This window comes from Diadema antillarum, unplaced genomic scaffold (genome assembly GCF_040938485.1).
Source record: "Diadema antillarum isolate AM-2024a unplaced genomic scaffold, OU_Dant_1.0 seq00001259_RagTag, whole genome shotgun sequence".
Taxonomy (NCBI): Eukaryota; Metazoa; Echinodermata; class Echinoidea; order Diadematoida; family Diadematidae; genus Diadema; species Diadema antillarum.
The window spans coordinates 483,873-498,236 of NW_027272042.1; the positions used below are offsets into that span (position 1 = coordinate 483,873).

Here is a 14,364-nt window from a genome sequence, read left to right on the forward strand (position 1 = left end):
CCGCTAAGGGCCTCCTACTGGCGTTCTGCGTGAACCTCTCCGGGCATCCCCGCGACTCACCCGGAAAAAGTTTTGGTCATGCTCAAAACTTGGGCGCGGTTAAATCGGACTTGCGTGAGCACCTCCGGGCAACTAAAGGCGAGATACGCGCTATATAGGTACTGTCAGGTGTGGGCCAACTTCGGAGAGCTCCAGGTAGCAAATTTGTTTCCCCGCAAGTCAAGCTGCAAAACTTCCCCAGATACGGTATAACAAGGCCTTGAGCATGCTCAAAACTTGTTCCGAGTGACTCGTGGTGTTCGCTCGCAGAGGTAAACGCAGAACACCAGTAGGAGACCCTTACGGCAGCACCTCGCAGGAGTTGGCTTTCACACAGGTCACACGGAATGCACGCAAGTAGAAGCTAAGAAGCACGCTTCTAGTAGGTAAGAAACAAATGCGAAAATTGCAAACATCCTTGTTCGCCCGCGGAAAATCTTCTACGTGCTGGAAACTACCTCCTCGCCACAAGCCCGCGTAGCTTGCCCGGAAAGGTGTGACACGGCCTTTAAGCAAATACAAATTGTGAAATTCTTTTCTCTCTGTTTCCATGCCAAACATGAACCAACTGGAAGAAGAGTACAATTCAAAGATCACTAACTTGCACATGAGGGTCAGGTATTATCATCGTCACCATCATCATCATCCTCTAAATCTCGGGTGCTGTTCGTTATTCCGAAGTTTCGTTAATCCATAACACACAAATTCCCTATACCTAGAGGTTCGTTAATCCGAACATTTGTGGCGTTATTCCGAAGGTTCGTTAATCCGAAAATGAAATAGGGTTCGCTATTCCGAAGGTTCATTGATCCGACAATGAAATAGGGTCCGTAATGAAACTTCGGAATAACGAATTTTGTTTCATTTTCGAATTAACAAACCTTCGGAATAACGAACCTTATTTCATTTTTGGATTAATGAACCTTCGGAATAACAAATCTTATCACATTTTTCGGATTAACGAACCTTCGGAATAACGAATCTTCGGAATAACGAACCTTCGGAGGCGAACCTTCGGACTAAAGAACCTTTGGAATAACGAACCTTCGGAATAACGAACCAGTGGTGGATCCAGAGGGGGGCGCATCCGGCACACGCCCCCCTTTATTTTTCGTTAAAAACAAAAGAAATAAAAAGGAAATGAAATGATATACCCGGAAGTGACACCAGAAAAATTAATTGCGCCCCCCCTTACAGAATTCCTGGATCCTTCCCTGCGAACTGTAACCTAAATCTCACCCTGGTGAACCCTCTGTTTTGGGCCCAAACTGCATGATGATGACCAACTTCTCCTCCTCCTCACCGAAAAAGAGGGCATACTCGAAGACTGCGCCGACTTCGGAGTGAGCAAACCAGCTTACCCTACAATCATTATTTTAATGGGAATAATTGCAATTTTTTCAACCGATCCTACCAAATCATATTACAGCTGTCCAGACATTCTAAAAGTTACTGACGAAAAAAAGAGAGTAATTTTAGCTAATTTCAGTATGACCTTTGATCTATGACCTTGAGGGAATTTGACCAGCAAGCCTACATACACCCTTTACCAGGGCCTAAAAACTACACAATCCATAGCCCCCTCCCCCCTGCCCGTTTTTTTTTTTTTTCTTGATGGCCTTACATGGAATGTTGGACAAACTAGTGGAAGTGAAAAGTTGATGGACAGACACCAGTAGCCAAAGTAAATCCAGTACCTCCAGGCCAGAGGCAAAAGGGTTGTCCTGATTAAGAAAAATGATGACAAAAGATCGACTGGGGTCTGTTTCATGAAAGTCTAATGAGGATCTTTTCGCACTCATAAGACAAAATCATTAGTGAGACTTCATGAAATAGGTTTTACATCTTCACATAGCTAATATATGAGTGAATTTGGCCATTCTCAGATTCATGCCTATGTAAAGACTTTTATGTGATAACTTCATGAAACAGACCCAAGGTCAGAAAATTCAAGATCAGCAGATTAGTGCCAAATCGTCCAGACCATCTTACAGTCCTCCAAACATGCAAAAGAACGACTTCCAAGCAGTGTGACCAGTGATTGTGTTTGAAGTGGCCTGAAATTATGCTAAATTGCCATGGAATTACGTCACCTTATATGTCAACCAATTGTGGTGCCTCATCAGCTGACAAGCGAAAAAAAAAGTCCTCGCATAATATGTTTTTATTTTTGGTTACAAATTATGGTGCCCGATCGGCTGACAAGAAAAAAACTACAAAAACAAATTGAATTGTCACTGATTGTGATGCCCAATCGCATTATGGTTCCCAATCGCACTAACATGGTTCCCATTCGCATTGTGGTGCCCAATCGTCCTATAGGCCTACCCTTTTCATATGGATTATGGTGCCCAATCAACTGCTGACAAGCAAGCAAGCAAGCAAAAAAAAAAAACAACAACAACAAAAAAGGCCCTCAAATTCTACGCTCCTAACAGCCACATGGCGCTCAATCGCCAAAACAAAACCGCACAAAACAAAAATGTTTTCATGACTTTTTATTGTCAATTTCCTCAAAAATTAGCGCACAAACTCATGATTGATCTGCATTGGCTTTCTATCTCTAAGAGAATTGAATTCAAGACTGCTACGCTTGCAGACAAAGCCCTCTATAATGAAGTACCAGTGTATCTTTCTGAGCTCCTCCACATCCGCCAATCAACTTATATAACCTTAGGTCCACCACACGTATTGTGCTAACTACCCCAAGAACCCGAACAACAGCCGGACGTCGCGCATTCAATATTGCAGCACCTCAATCCTGGAACAGTCTCCCTACAAAATAATGTCCAATCAGCAGTTAACACAGATCAATTTTAAAAAACTGTTGAAAACTTATTTGTTCCAGAAGTAAGGCCTTCACTGCTAGTGATCATTGTTTATTTGTTTTGCTTTGTACTTTCTCTATTTTGTTTTGTAAATACTGTTGATTTTTTTTTGTATTTTGTTACAATTGTTGAAGCGTTTTTTGTCTGTTTAGAAAAAGTGCTATATGAATATTGGTTATTATTATTATTATTATTATTATTAAACTAACAAACCAACCAACAGGAGGTATACTACAGTACACAAAACTCCTTGAGATTTCCTTTCTGTAGCAATTATTCTAGAATTATGTTCAAAACAGCCAAATTAAGCGTAGCATAATGTAAGATGCTGAAACGTCTAAAATATGCCAGAAAGCATAATATTATATGTGACCGTGCACCTCAAAACGAACATAAAAGTCGCACACACTGATTTTGCGTGAGGACTGAAAATAAGTGAAATGGGTCAACCTAGCCGAACTTGACTTTTTCATATTTTCTGAAAGAGCGGATCTTCTTTTACATTATGCTAAAATTTGGTATCATAAAACGGGCAGGAAAGTGTGTTTTTAGCAGTTTATCGCGAACATTTTTGGTAGAATAGTGTGATTAGGTGTGTCTTTAGCTTCCCTTTTTCATTTCTGAAAAACCTTGTCCACACTCTTCACTTTCAACTCTAATAACTTTGGAAAGGATAGTGCTACTGCTTTAAAAAGTTAATTATGGACATTAATTATGGACAGAATGTGTTAATGAGGCATGCTTAATTTCAGTTTAATCTGGTAATCCCTTCATTGTTGTTACTCTGGTGGTTTACTTCCTGTTTTTTGTCCCATTCATCGCACAGCCAGCACGGTTTGGTAAAGATTAAGCGCTTGAATAGACACTGTACTTCAGAGCCTCTTTTCTCAGTTCACACATTTCCTGAGTTTGTGCTTTCTTTCCAATATTTAGATAGGTTAGGAGAGTCCATTTGATTTGAGGTATACATCATTTTAAAGCTTAAAGTCTGCTCTTTCAGAATATGGTCTTAACTAAAAATTCATGTCTGGCGACTTTTTGTTTGTTTTGAGGTGCAGGGTCACATATCATAATTATAATAGTGCATGAGGGTGAATGCACTTATGCCAACTCTGGTAATTTGCCACTGATACTGTAATTTGCTTTCAAGCGCACAAACTGAAGTCGGCCGGTAGATGGCGCTATGTATGGCGGCACTGACGTACGGCTAAGCTAGCTGTACGTGACATGACCCTTCTGCTAGTGTGCGGATTGCGAAATTTTATTGTAGTCCGGCACACTTGACTCGTCTCTGGTAGAGGAAAATTAATAATTGTCCAAATAATGACCTTTACTGGTGTACAAACCGTGCTTCGACACACAAGCATTTCGCTGGGCTGGAACTCTCAATTAGCTTCCACGAGATTGAGTAAGCTTTCTACGTTCTCTACGAGCAAGAGGGGAGTGGTGGGAGGAACCAGCTGCGTCAGGGCGGGCGCCAGACGGTTTTACACGCATTCGTCGTGCAGGCGGGGTCCCGGGATTATTGCTCTAGGAATCGCTGGCAGCGTGACTCTTGCAGCAGGAGCTCAACAAGGGAAGAAGCTGATAAGAAGTTCCGGACTTGCTGTCGGCCAAGCTCAGTCCTTTATGCTGAAGGTTTGTGGCAGCTTGACTGCCGATCATACAAATGTATGCTCTAGTATGAGTAGTCACCAGCTCAAGTTAATTCAGCTTATTTTGCCATTCTGTACAATCAATTGGCATTGCAGGTGTTCTTTGCTCCGCCTTGGACAAATCTGTTTGGTAAACATGCTATAGATCTAGTATTCCTAGACCTCCATTAGGAACACTAACTTACTAGGTCTACGTTAGCTCTTATACATAGACAATTTTATTGGGATTCTCTTGTCTCGGACTTCTCTAAGGTTACAGCGACGCTCAACCAACAGGGTTGTGTATCTCTCAGACCAATGGTCAAGTAGTATTCTTCACGGTGGGCTTCTTATCTAAAATGTTGGAGCATGTATGGTCAGCCCCCCCCCCCCCCCTTTCGTAAGAAGCCCACCGTGAAGAGACAGGGTATACCATTCGTCTACCGTCTAGGTAGGATTATCTAGGCCTACTCTATGTAAATTTACAGTGGTCACCTTGTAATTGAGTGAAATTTGAGAAAGATTTTAACTCGTTGGGGAGGCGGGCAGACTGATTTTGCTACTTTCATGTTCATTCATTTCCTATACGGTACCCATTAGACTCTAACGTTAGTAGTAGTACCTGGGCTGGGGTGCTCCTTCACACAGTGTTAGTATACTTGTTCGGGCTGGTCGCAGTTACATAGACACATGCGCGAGTATCTGGACTCGTCCTCAACAGGTTAAGGGGGCCAAGATGCCTAACCAGCTCAGTATTTACTTTTAGTGCTGTCTTTACACAATCATTCACAGAGGTTGTAGAACTGGGGGGGGGGGGGGGGATGTTGATGCAACTCCCCAACTTTGGTTTGAAAAGATTAAAATGGCACACACACACACACACACACACAGAAAAACAAAACTCAGGGTATTTTAAAGGTCCTGTTTACCTTTGGGAGCAGTGATTTGAAAAATGTTGAAGATATCGCATTTGATGCATATGTGTCGGCCAGTTAATAGATAAGAGCATCCTATGTTAAGTGTAATATAACATTTTTGCAGTAAAGCATAAGATATTAAAAGGAGATAATCACAATTTTTCTCATTAAACCATAACTGTAGACGGTGTAGTCTGAAAACATTTTTTATTTGTTCACATTTTCCTACATTTAACAATACTTAACATCGATTATGCAGGTTCAAATTTTTACATTGGTTGTTCTATTCCTAACTCACATTTTAGAACTATTTTGAAGTTAAATGCTGGGTTTTTGTTTCATCTGCAAGATGGTAGATTATGCCTTTAAGGATTCACCCAGAGATTCTTCCCATTAGAGAGGGTGAGGTTGGAGAGAATGTGAGAGGGTCGGATGTGACTAACCCTTGACTCCCTCAGGGCTCACAGCTCTCCCCCATGCACTTCTTCAAATATGAAATTGAAAGATCAGTAAACTACAACAAATTTATGCGTAAACATCCTTTTTTTTCTGTGCCAAATTGTAAGAAATTTGTTTAAAAGTCTAAAATTGTCAGTGTTTTACATTAAATGAAGGTCATGTGCTGTCTCTATTTCAAATTGTAAACAATTTATGTTATACACCATTCCATCCACTGCCCCCCCCCCCACACACACTCCAGTTATTGACCACTGATCTTATTAAGTATTCATTGGTAAAAATACAAAACTTCACGTATTGTTCATTTTTCATCTCCCTTGAATGTGTTTATGCAGAGCTCTTCCTGCGCTGAAATGTCCAAGATACAAAGTTTCTCAGAGGAAGACCTGCCGGGCTGGACCGAAGCTTCGAGAGACTTGTACAGTCAGTACACTGCCAAGCTGGTGGGGGAGGATGGGTGGAAACTGCTCCGAACCTCCGTGGGCAGGGAGCGGAATGCTGGTTTGTTCACTCTGAGTCACCCTGAAGTCGGCGCGGTCTTCGAGTATGCCCTCTTCTTCAGTGAGGAGGAGGAGAAGCTGGTATGCATCATGCAGTTTGGGCCCAAAGCAGAGGGTCCACCAGGGTGAGATTTAGAGAATGATGATGATGGTGACGATGATGATACTCGACTTTGATGTGCAAGTGATCTTTAGAGTTGTGCTCCTCATATAGTAGGTGCATATTTTGCATGTTTTTTTGACCTTTTCTTCTCAAACAACAATTTATTCAGGGATGCATCTGAGGAGATGTTGTGGTTTTTAAGGTATTACAAGCAAACATATGAGTAATCACAGTCCACAAATGTTGGAGTTCCATGTCCATTTTTATATTTCAAAAAGTTAGTGGACAGATGTAATGATTTTAAAAAGAACCTACCTCAGGATTTTTATATTTTTATTTTGGTATTTTGCTAAATGGAAAACCTGAATTTTGTGCAGAAATGTTTCTTAGGTTGTAACTGTCACAACATAATTTTTTTTAGATGCTCCTGTATGTGAGATTAGTACAACTGACATAAAAACAGAAGTTTATTTCATTTTTTTTTTATTGAATTGAATTGATGTGGTGTGTTGACTGTAAATAGCAACTCAAAAGCTGAAAAACTTTCAGTTTACAATAAAAATATAAGAATTACAATACATGTACTTGCAACCTTGTAACAGTTAATGGACTATTGATACAATTTAGAAAACATGCGTGTAATTATCGTACATCTGTGTTAACCAACAATACAAGTGAAAATATAACAATCCATACATATTCTTCCTTTTTACATCACTGGATTATTGCTTAGGACAGTGGATAGTCTTTAGCACATGGGAGAAGTCTGCACAGAAGAAAGCAAGGAAATCTTGTCCATGAAGAATACAAAACTTTTTTTTTTTTAGTGCGCACATCAAGCTGAAATATTGAGAGTCTATGAAATTAATAGCATGAAAATGATTATGGTTATTATTCATCTCAAATGCATCAAGTTGGATTTGTTACTTTAATTGAATGGACACACCAAGAAATATTGTGTGAATGCTTGAGCAGGAGATAAATTTTGTTTGAATTTTTCAATTTGACTACACAGTTTCGTCCATGGGGGAGCTATAGCAACGGCTGCTGACATATGTGCTGGTGTGATGCTGAATACAGGCATGCAAGTTAGTAGTGTAACTGCCAGCCTTACTACTAATTACAAACGGTAAGCTTTCCAGACAATCTAACACATTTTAGTAAATCATTTGATTTGTGTTTATTAATAATGCAGTTCCTGTATATTTCTTTGAGTAATTATTAATTTGTGTGTGTGTGTGTGTGTGTGTGTGTGTGTGTGTGCATAAAATCAACAAATGTAATTGTAAGATTAAAAAAAGTTCATGCAATCTTGGGTCTTGTGGATGTTGTGTATGGGTATTGGCAATCAAATAAAGTAATATTTTTACTGAAGATTTAGCCGTCAGAATTCAGAGTGTGCAATGCTGAAAATACAAACATCCTTTAGAAAACTCTTTCTTTTTAGATACCCCTCTGAAATTAAACCCATTCACTGTCCTCCCTGAAATGAAGTTACTTATTGATGTAATACTAGAGAAATGTGTATTCCTTTTGATGAGATTTATTTGATATTTTGCTTTTCAAACAATGCAAACTCATACATGATTTTAAACACCAAAGAAGACCCAGTTTCAAAAGATTACTCGTTACTTGTGGCAGTAATCCCAACCCTAGCTCCATGGAAGTTAAAGTAAAATGAAGATCAAGGGTGGTATTCTGAAATCCTTCTTAGGAAGAAATTTGTTCTTAAAGTCAGGATTTTTTCCTAAGTGGTATTCTGAAAATCTTCCTAATTTCTTCCTCAATGTCTTCCTAACTTTTTTTCCTAAACTTAGGAACTTAGGAAGATATGCAAATGAGGATGAGATATGCAAATTTCTGACGTCGTAAGAAGTTGGTATTTCAGAATGGACTTAACGTGCAACATGTACTTTGATGTGCGAAATGGCCATGAGAAAGGGGACATGCCGCGCGCACATGTATTTAGCCCTATGTCATTTAATATGCGATTGTGATTGGTTGGTTCTTTATGATACGGCAATTCACATTGGCTTAAGAAAGGACATGGGCGGGGATAAGGATGGCCTAATTTGCATTAGGAAGTTCTTTAGGAAGAAATTTCAGAATAGCAATTGCAGTATGTCTTTCCTAGGCATTCTGACTTAGGAAGAAACTTAGGAAGAAACTTACAGGAAGATTTTCAGAATATCACTCCAGGGCCCCGTTGCAAGAAAGTTGCAATCAATTGCAAGTAATTGCTAATTTTGAAACAACCATTCTGATTGACTCAGGGTCTGCCCTATTAAGAAGACATGCATGCAACAATGATTTTGATTGGCCAGTGACAATCAGTTGCAAGTTGCGTTTAAACGCAAAGTTTCTAGCAACGGGGCCCAGGTCATGTGCGTATGGAGGTACTAATGTGCCAAGAGTGTGCTGTGTCCAGTATGTCCAATGGAATGATATGACACAATGATATTGAATATCAAATAGTATTTACAAATCAACATATTGTCATCTAATATGAGCGACATGATAAAATTCTTTGTGCGATATAAGTCTGTGATAAAATGAGCCCAAGTCTAATTACTAAGGGAGTCATTTTCTTGATTTTTTTTAATATTTGAAACAGACCCATTCCTCTTGGTTCTTCTGCCATCATTGAGATAAAGCTGGACAGAGTGGAAGGACGAAAGTACTTTGTCACTGGCACGATCAAGAGTCCGGATGGTACTACATTGTTTGATACTATTTCAGCTTTATTTGTTAGAGTTGGTAGCAAATAAGTCTGTTTAAGATGCTTTGTTTCAAGAAGTTCCTATCTAGGGAGTAATACCAGTTAAAGGGACTGTACAGCTCTGGTTGAAGTGAGAATTCAGCTTGTAATGTTTTGCGAGATATTTAGAAAACATTCTATGAAATTTTAAAGAGCGTGCAATTCTAAGGGGAATCAAATGTTTGTTTGATGAAAATCGGTTTTTAAGTGACTGAGATATATCCAAAAACAAGATAAAGCAAAGAGATCCTAATAAAAGGCGGGCCTGCTGATTTTTGTCGAGCCCACCGGAGGTGAGGGGAGACTAAGGGATCGCCTGCGGCATCCGTCCGTCCATCGTCCGTCCGTCGTCCGTCCGTCGTCTGTCCGTAACGCTACAAAAACTTCAATAACTCTTTACTCTGGGTTTCAATTGCAATGAAACTTCGAGGGAAGAGGAGTCATAAAAAGTTTCACATTTTATCATATATGAAGGTCAACTCAAGGTCAAAGCTCACAGGCAGGGGGCCAATGAACTTTATGTGCATTTCCATTATGGGTCATAACTTTTGCTCCTTAACTCCATTTTGTGACCAAACTTGTATGGTAGATGTTCCTTGGGGAGTGGATGATCACCCCAAGGTCAATGGTCACAAGCAGGGGTCAACAAACTTTTAGAGCCCAATGTTAAGTTTTTATGGCGTGTTTCTATTATGGGTCATAACTTTTGATCCATAGCTCCATTTGTGACTAAACTTGGATGGTAGATGTCCCTTGGGGAGTGGATGGTCACCACAAGGTCAATGGTCACAAGCATAGGTCAAGGAACTTTTAGAGGCCAATGTTACGTTTCTACGGCGCGTTTTTATTATGGGTCATAACTTTTGATCCATAGGTCCGTTTGTGACCAAACTTGTATGGTAGATGTCCTTGGGGAGTGGATGGTCACCACAAGGTCAAAGGTCACAGGCAGGGGTCAATGAACTTTAAGGGCCCAATGTTAAGTTTTTATGGCACGTTTCCTTTTTGCCATAAATTTTTACCCTTTTATATCTCCTTTTATCTGTTTTATCTATTTTTTTTTTTATCTGTTATATCCTATTCGCGTACAATTTCTTGTGAGACACATTATGGCACTTGCCTTGTAGTAGGACAGCTTTTTTGGATGTCTCAGCCATTTCAAGACCAATTTTCATCAAATAAACTTTGAATCCTTCTTGGGAATTACATGCTCTTTCATATTTCATAAGAGGTTTCTCATTACCTCACCAAAAAATGTTATAAACCTGAAGACAAGTCTCAACCAAAATTATACGTACCCTTTAATAGTCCAATTAATGGTGTTGAATAAGACTTAGCAGATATATATATACATATATATATATATATTTTATTGGTTCATGTGCAGTTTTACATTCCTCAAAATGTGCAAAGTCAGCAAGCTGTTGGCTGAATTGGGCATTGGAATGTGGTACACAAAGTGTTAGCCCCTTTTTTAAACACAGTGAAGATATGCATTTAGACCAGTGGAAGACTTTAGGGTGAATTTATTACCTTTAAAATCTTGTCTGCACATGTAGCCGATCTTGATATTCATTGCTGTTTCTTGAAGATGCGAAAGATTCCATGACTCTTATTTGAAGCCTAATTTTGACTGAACCCTTTCCATCACATGTCTATACCCCTGATGTTGCATAAAACAGCAACGTCTGCCCACTGAACGGAAGCAGTAAATTCACACTTTTGCAGAGGTATAGACAAAGTAATTGTGTATCTATGGAAACTTTGATATTATCCTTTGATGTAACATGCACATACTGTAGTAGCATGTTTCAGTGACGTTTTAGTCAAAATGTAGAGTCAATGTACATGCCTTCCAAGTTACACAGATAGCAACAAAGATTTAAGAAATCAAGTCAATATTCACCCTTTATATTTATACCCCCGCCAAACGAAGTTTGAAGGGGGTATAGGAATCAGCGGACGGTCGGGCGGTCGGGCGGTCGGGCGGTCGGTCGGGCGGTCGGTCGGGCGGTCGGTCCGTTGCAAATCTTGCGTCGCGAACTACTTCCTCAGTTTTCAACCGATTCCCATAAAACTTGGCACAGATGTGTGCCTTGGGTTGTAGATGTGCAAGACGTATTTTTTGACAGTACCCAAAAGCACGTTGCCATGGTAACGGCATATTATGGGCAAAAATGGGTACAAATCTTGCGTCGCGAACTCCTTCCACAGTTTTTGATCAATTCTTATGAAATTAGGTACAGATGTTCATCTGAATATGTTAATGTGCAAGACACATATTTCTGCAGTGGCATAAAGTGCGTTGCCATGGTAACGGCATGTTATTGGTAAAATATAGGGCAAAATGCTTCATGGCAAAACTGCTTCATCAGTGTTCTTCCAATTCTCATGGAATTCATATTGAATGTTTGTCTTAGGATATAGGTCAGCATGACACATTTCTTGACAGTGACAAAAAGTATGTTGCCATGGTAACAGCTCACATATTATGAGCCAAAATGATGGAAAATTTTGTGTTGCAAACTACTTCCTCACTTTTTGCCCAATTTCCATGAAACTTGGTACAGATGTGTGCCTTTGGTTGTAGATGTGCAAGACGCATTTTTTGACAGTACCCAAAAGTACGTTGCCATGGTAATGGTATATTAATGGCAGAAGATCAAGGAAAGATCTTGCGGATTTGACTACTTCCTCAGTTTTTTTACCAAAGCTTATGAAATGTGGCACATTCCTTGATCTTGGTGGGAAGATGTGGAAGACATATTTTTCGGACGTGTCGGAAGCTGCGTTGCCATGGTAACGGCATATAAATGGCAGAAGATCAAGGAAAGATCTTGCAGATTGAACTACTTCCTCTGTATTCGGCTGAAGCTCATGAAATGTGGCACACACATTGGTCTTGGTGGGAAGATGTGCAAGACATATTTTTTGGACGTGTCGGAAGCTGCGTTGCCATGGTAACGGCATATTAATGGCGGAAGATCAAGGAAAGATCTTGTGGATTGAACTACTTCCTCAGTTTTTGACAAAAGCTTATGAAATGTGGCACACACAATAGTCTTGGTGGGAAGATGTGCAAGACATATTTTTCGGACGTGTCGGAAGCTGCGTTGCCATGGTAACGGCATTTAAATGGCAGAAGATCAAGGAAAGATCATTCCTTGGGTAAGACTGTCGTCACGGGGCGGGGGTATTAATCACCTTCAGTGATATTTCTAGTTTAATAAGGGACTCTACCATTTCACAATATTTCGCTGCTGTGATGAAGAGCCCATGGTTATGTAATGACACAGATGGAATCAGAATTGAAATATGAATTGGCCCAATCTATGCTAGGCGTTGATGTAAGCCCTATTTATACTGTTTTCACCAGAAAAAAAAATTCCTCACCTGCTCGGCAGAAGTGCCTTAAGGCTTGCAGAAAACACAGAAAAAAAAGATGGTTACATCATATAAAAAAAGCTCTCAAAACTATGTCAAATTATGTCAAGAACAAAACAAAACAATAAAAAAATATTTGGGGGGGGGGATTTCATGCCACAGCCCTTATGCCATGGGAGGTGACAAGTTCGTGGTTATAACTGCAGAACATTAAAAGACAGTCAAAAACTGCTGTAAGAAAAAGATACTGATTTAGAAAACGAGCTGTTATTGGTCAGTGTGTAAAGGGACTGGGTTGGAGTTCTGACAAAATAGTACATTTTTAGAATTTGTACATGTATACACCTTGGGAAAATGTGTTACACATGCTATGTATGTGGAATAATGTTGAAACCAATTGAGCTCTGTTAAGCTGAAATGAAGAATGTGTATATTTGGAATAATGTAAGGAAAGAATTAATTTGTTGACAGCATAGCTTATTTGGAAATTTGATGTCTTCAGAGACAACTGAAAAACCATACATTCATTGAGCAATACTGTATTCAGTACTTATTCTTCCAGCAATCTGCTCTTGAATCTTGCTCAATGTGTGACTTGCTGAAATGAGCCACTCACCTTTTACACTGGGTGTAATACACCTTTACACTGGTTGTAAAGATGGTATACTTTGACTCAGCAAATCATATGCATCTGAAATAGCAAACATCTCTTCTCAGTTCATCACCAAAGTCTGAGACCCCGTTTACAGTGCGGGGCTGGGCCGAGCCGCGGCCGAGCCCAGTCTCAATTGCGGGGCCGAGCCCCGCAATTTTGTCCGTTTACACTCGCGGGCTGCGAGTATTTTTTTCGTACATGGAAACGCTACAGGACATGAATTATTCATAAGTTTAGATGAAATTTTGAAGTGCGCAAGCGCGTTGACTTCAAATGTCTATGGCTCGGCCAATTTATTTGTACAGGATGCACGGACTCGCATACTGTACGTTATTTACAGGCCGCGCTTTTAATTCAAACCTTTCAATATTTTGTCGTAGTGGCACTCTGCTTGTAAAACAAACCGGTGCCGTATCACTGAAACATACGCAACTTGGTATAGTCTGGTTTTCAGACCCTTTGCCAACTGGATTCCGTGGCGACGAAGTCGCCGTTCGGGCAAAGGCCTTTGCCGAAGGAAAAAATCCTTTGCAGGACAAAACCACCTTAAACTGTACTAGTTTTCGACGTTGAGGGGGTTAATATCCTGAACAGCGAAATAGTACAGCAGAGGCTTTGGAAGCCAGACTAAAATTGGCCGCGCATTTGGCCCAGTTTACGTTTACGCTGAGAAAAGGCCGGGCTCGGCCGCGGCTCGGCCGCGGCCGAGACCACCTCCAGAGCGAGGCCAAATGCGAAGCCAATTTTGGCCTCGCATTTGGCCTTTTGCGCGTTTACACTGAAGCGGGGCTGGGCCGAGCCGCGGCCGAGCCTCGCACTGTAAACGGGGTCTAGGTGTCAGGTTGCTGAACACCAACTTTTATAAGTTATTCATGTTTATTGTATGTATATATGTATAATTCATGTTTATTGTATGTATATATGTATACATACAAGTACAGTTGTATCGAGAAAACCATGTACATGCATGATTATATACTTTAGGAAAACATGAAATGTGTTCTTTATAGGCATGTAGTCCTTACGCGCAAATTCTTAACGTTACGTATTCGCTTTGGGGGATTTTCATGTCGTCGCCAGAGGCAGG

General features: G+C 40.2%; 1 protein-coding gene across 1 annotated transcript; it reads left to right on the plus strand.

The window, feature by feature from the left end:
* The first annotated feature begins 4,490 nt into the window (after positions 1–4,490).
* Positions 4,491–9,590, plus strand: LOC139745361 (acyl-coenzyme A thioesterase THEM4-like). Its single transcript, XM_071655756.1, has 4 exons — positions 4,491–4,505; positions 6,213–6,502; positions 7,496–7,609; positions 9,095–9,590. The coding sequence occupies exons 1-4, from the start codon at positions 4,497–4,499 to the stop codon at positions 9,246–9,248; spliced, it is 567 nt and encodes a 188-aa protein (XP_071511857.1). The 5' UTR covers positions 4,491–4,496; the 3' UTR covers positions 9,249–9,590.
* Positions 9,591–14,364: the final 4,774 nt, after the last annotated feature.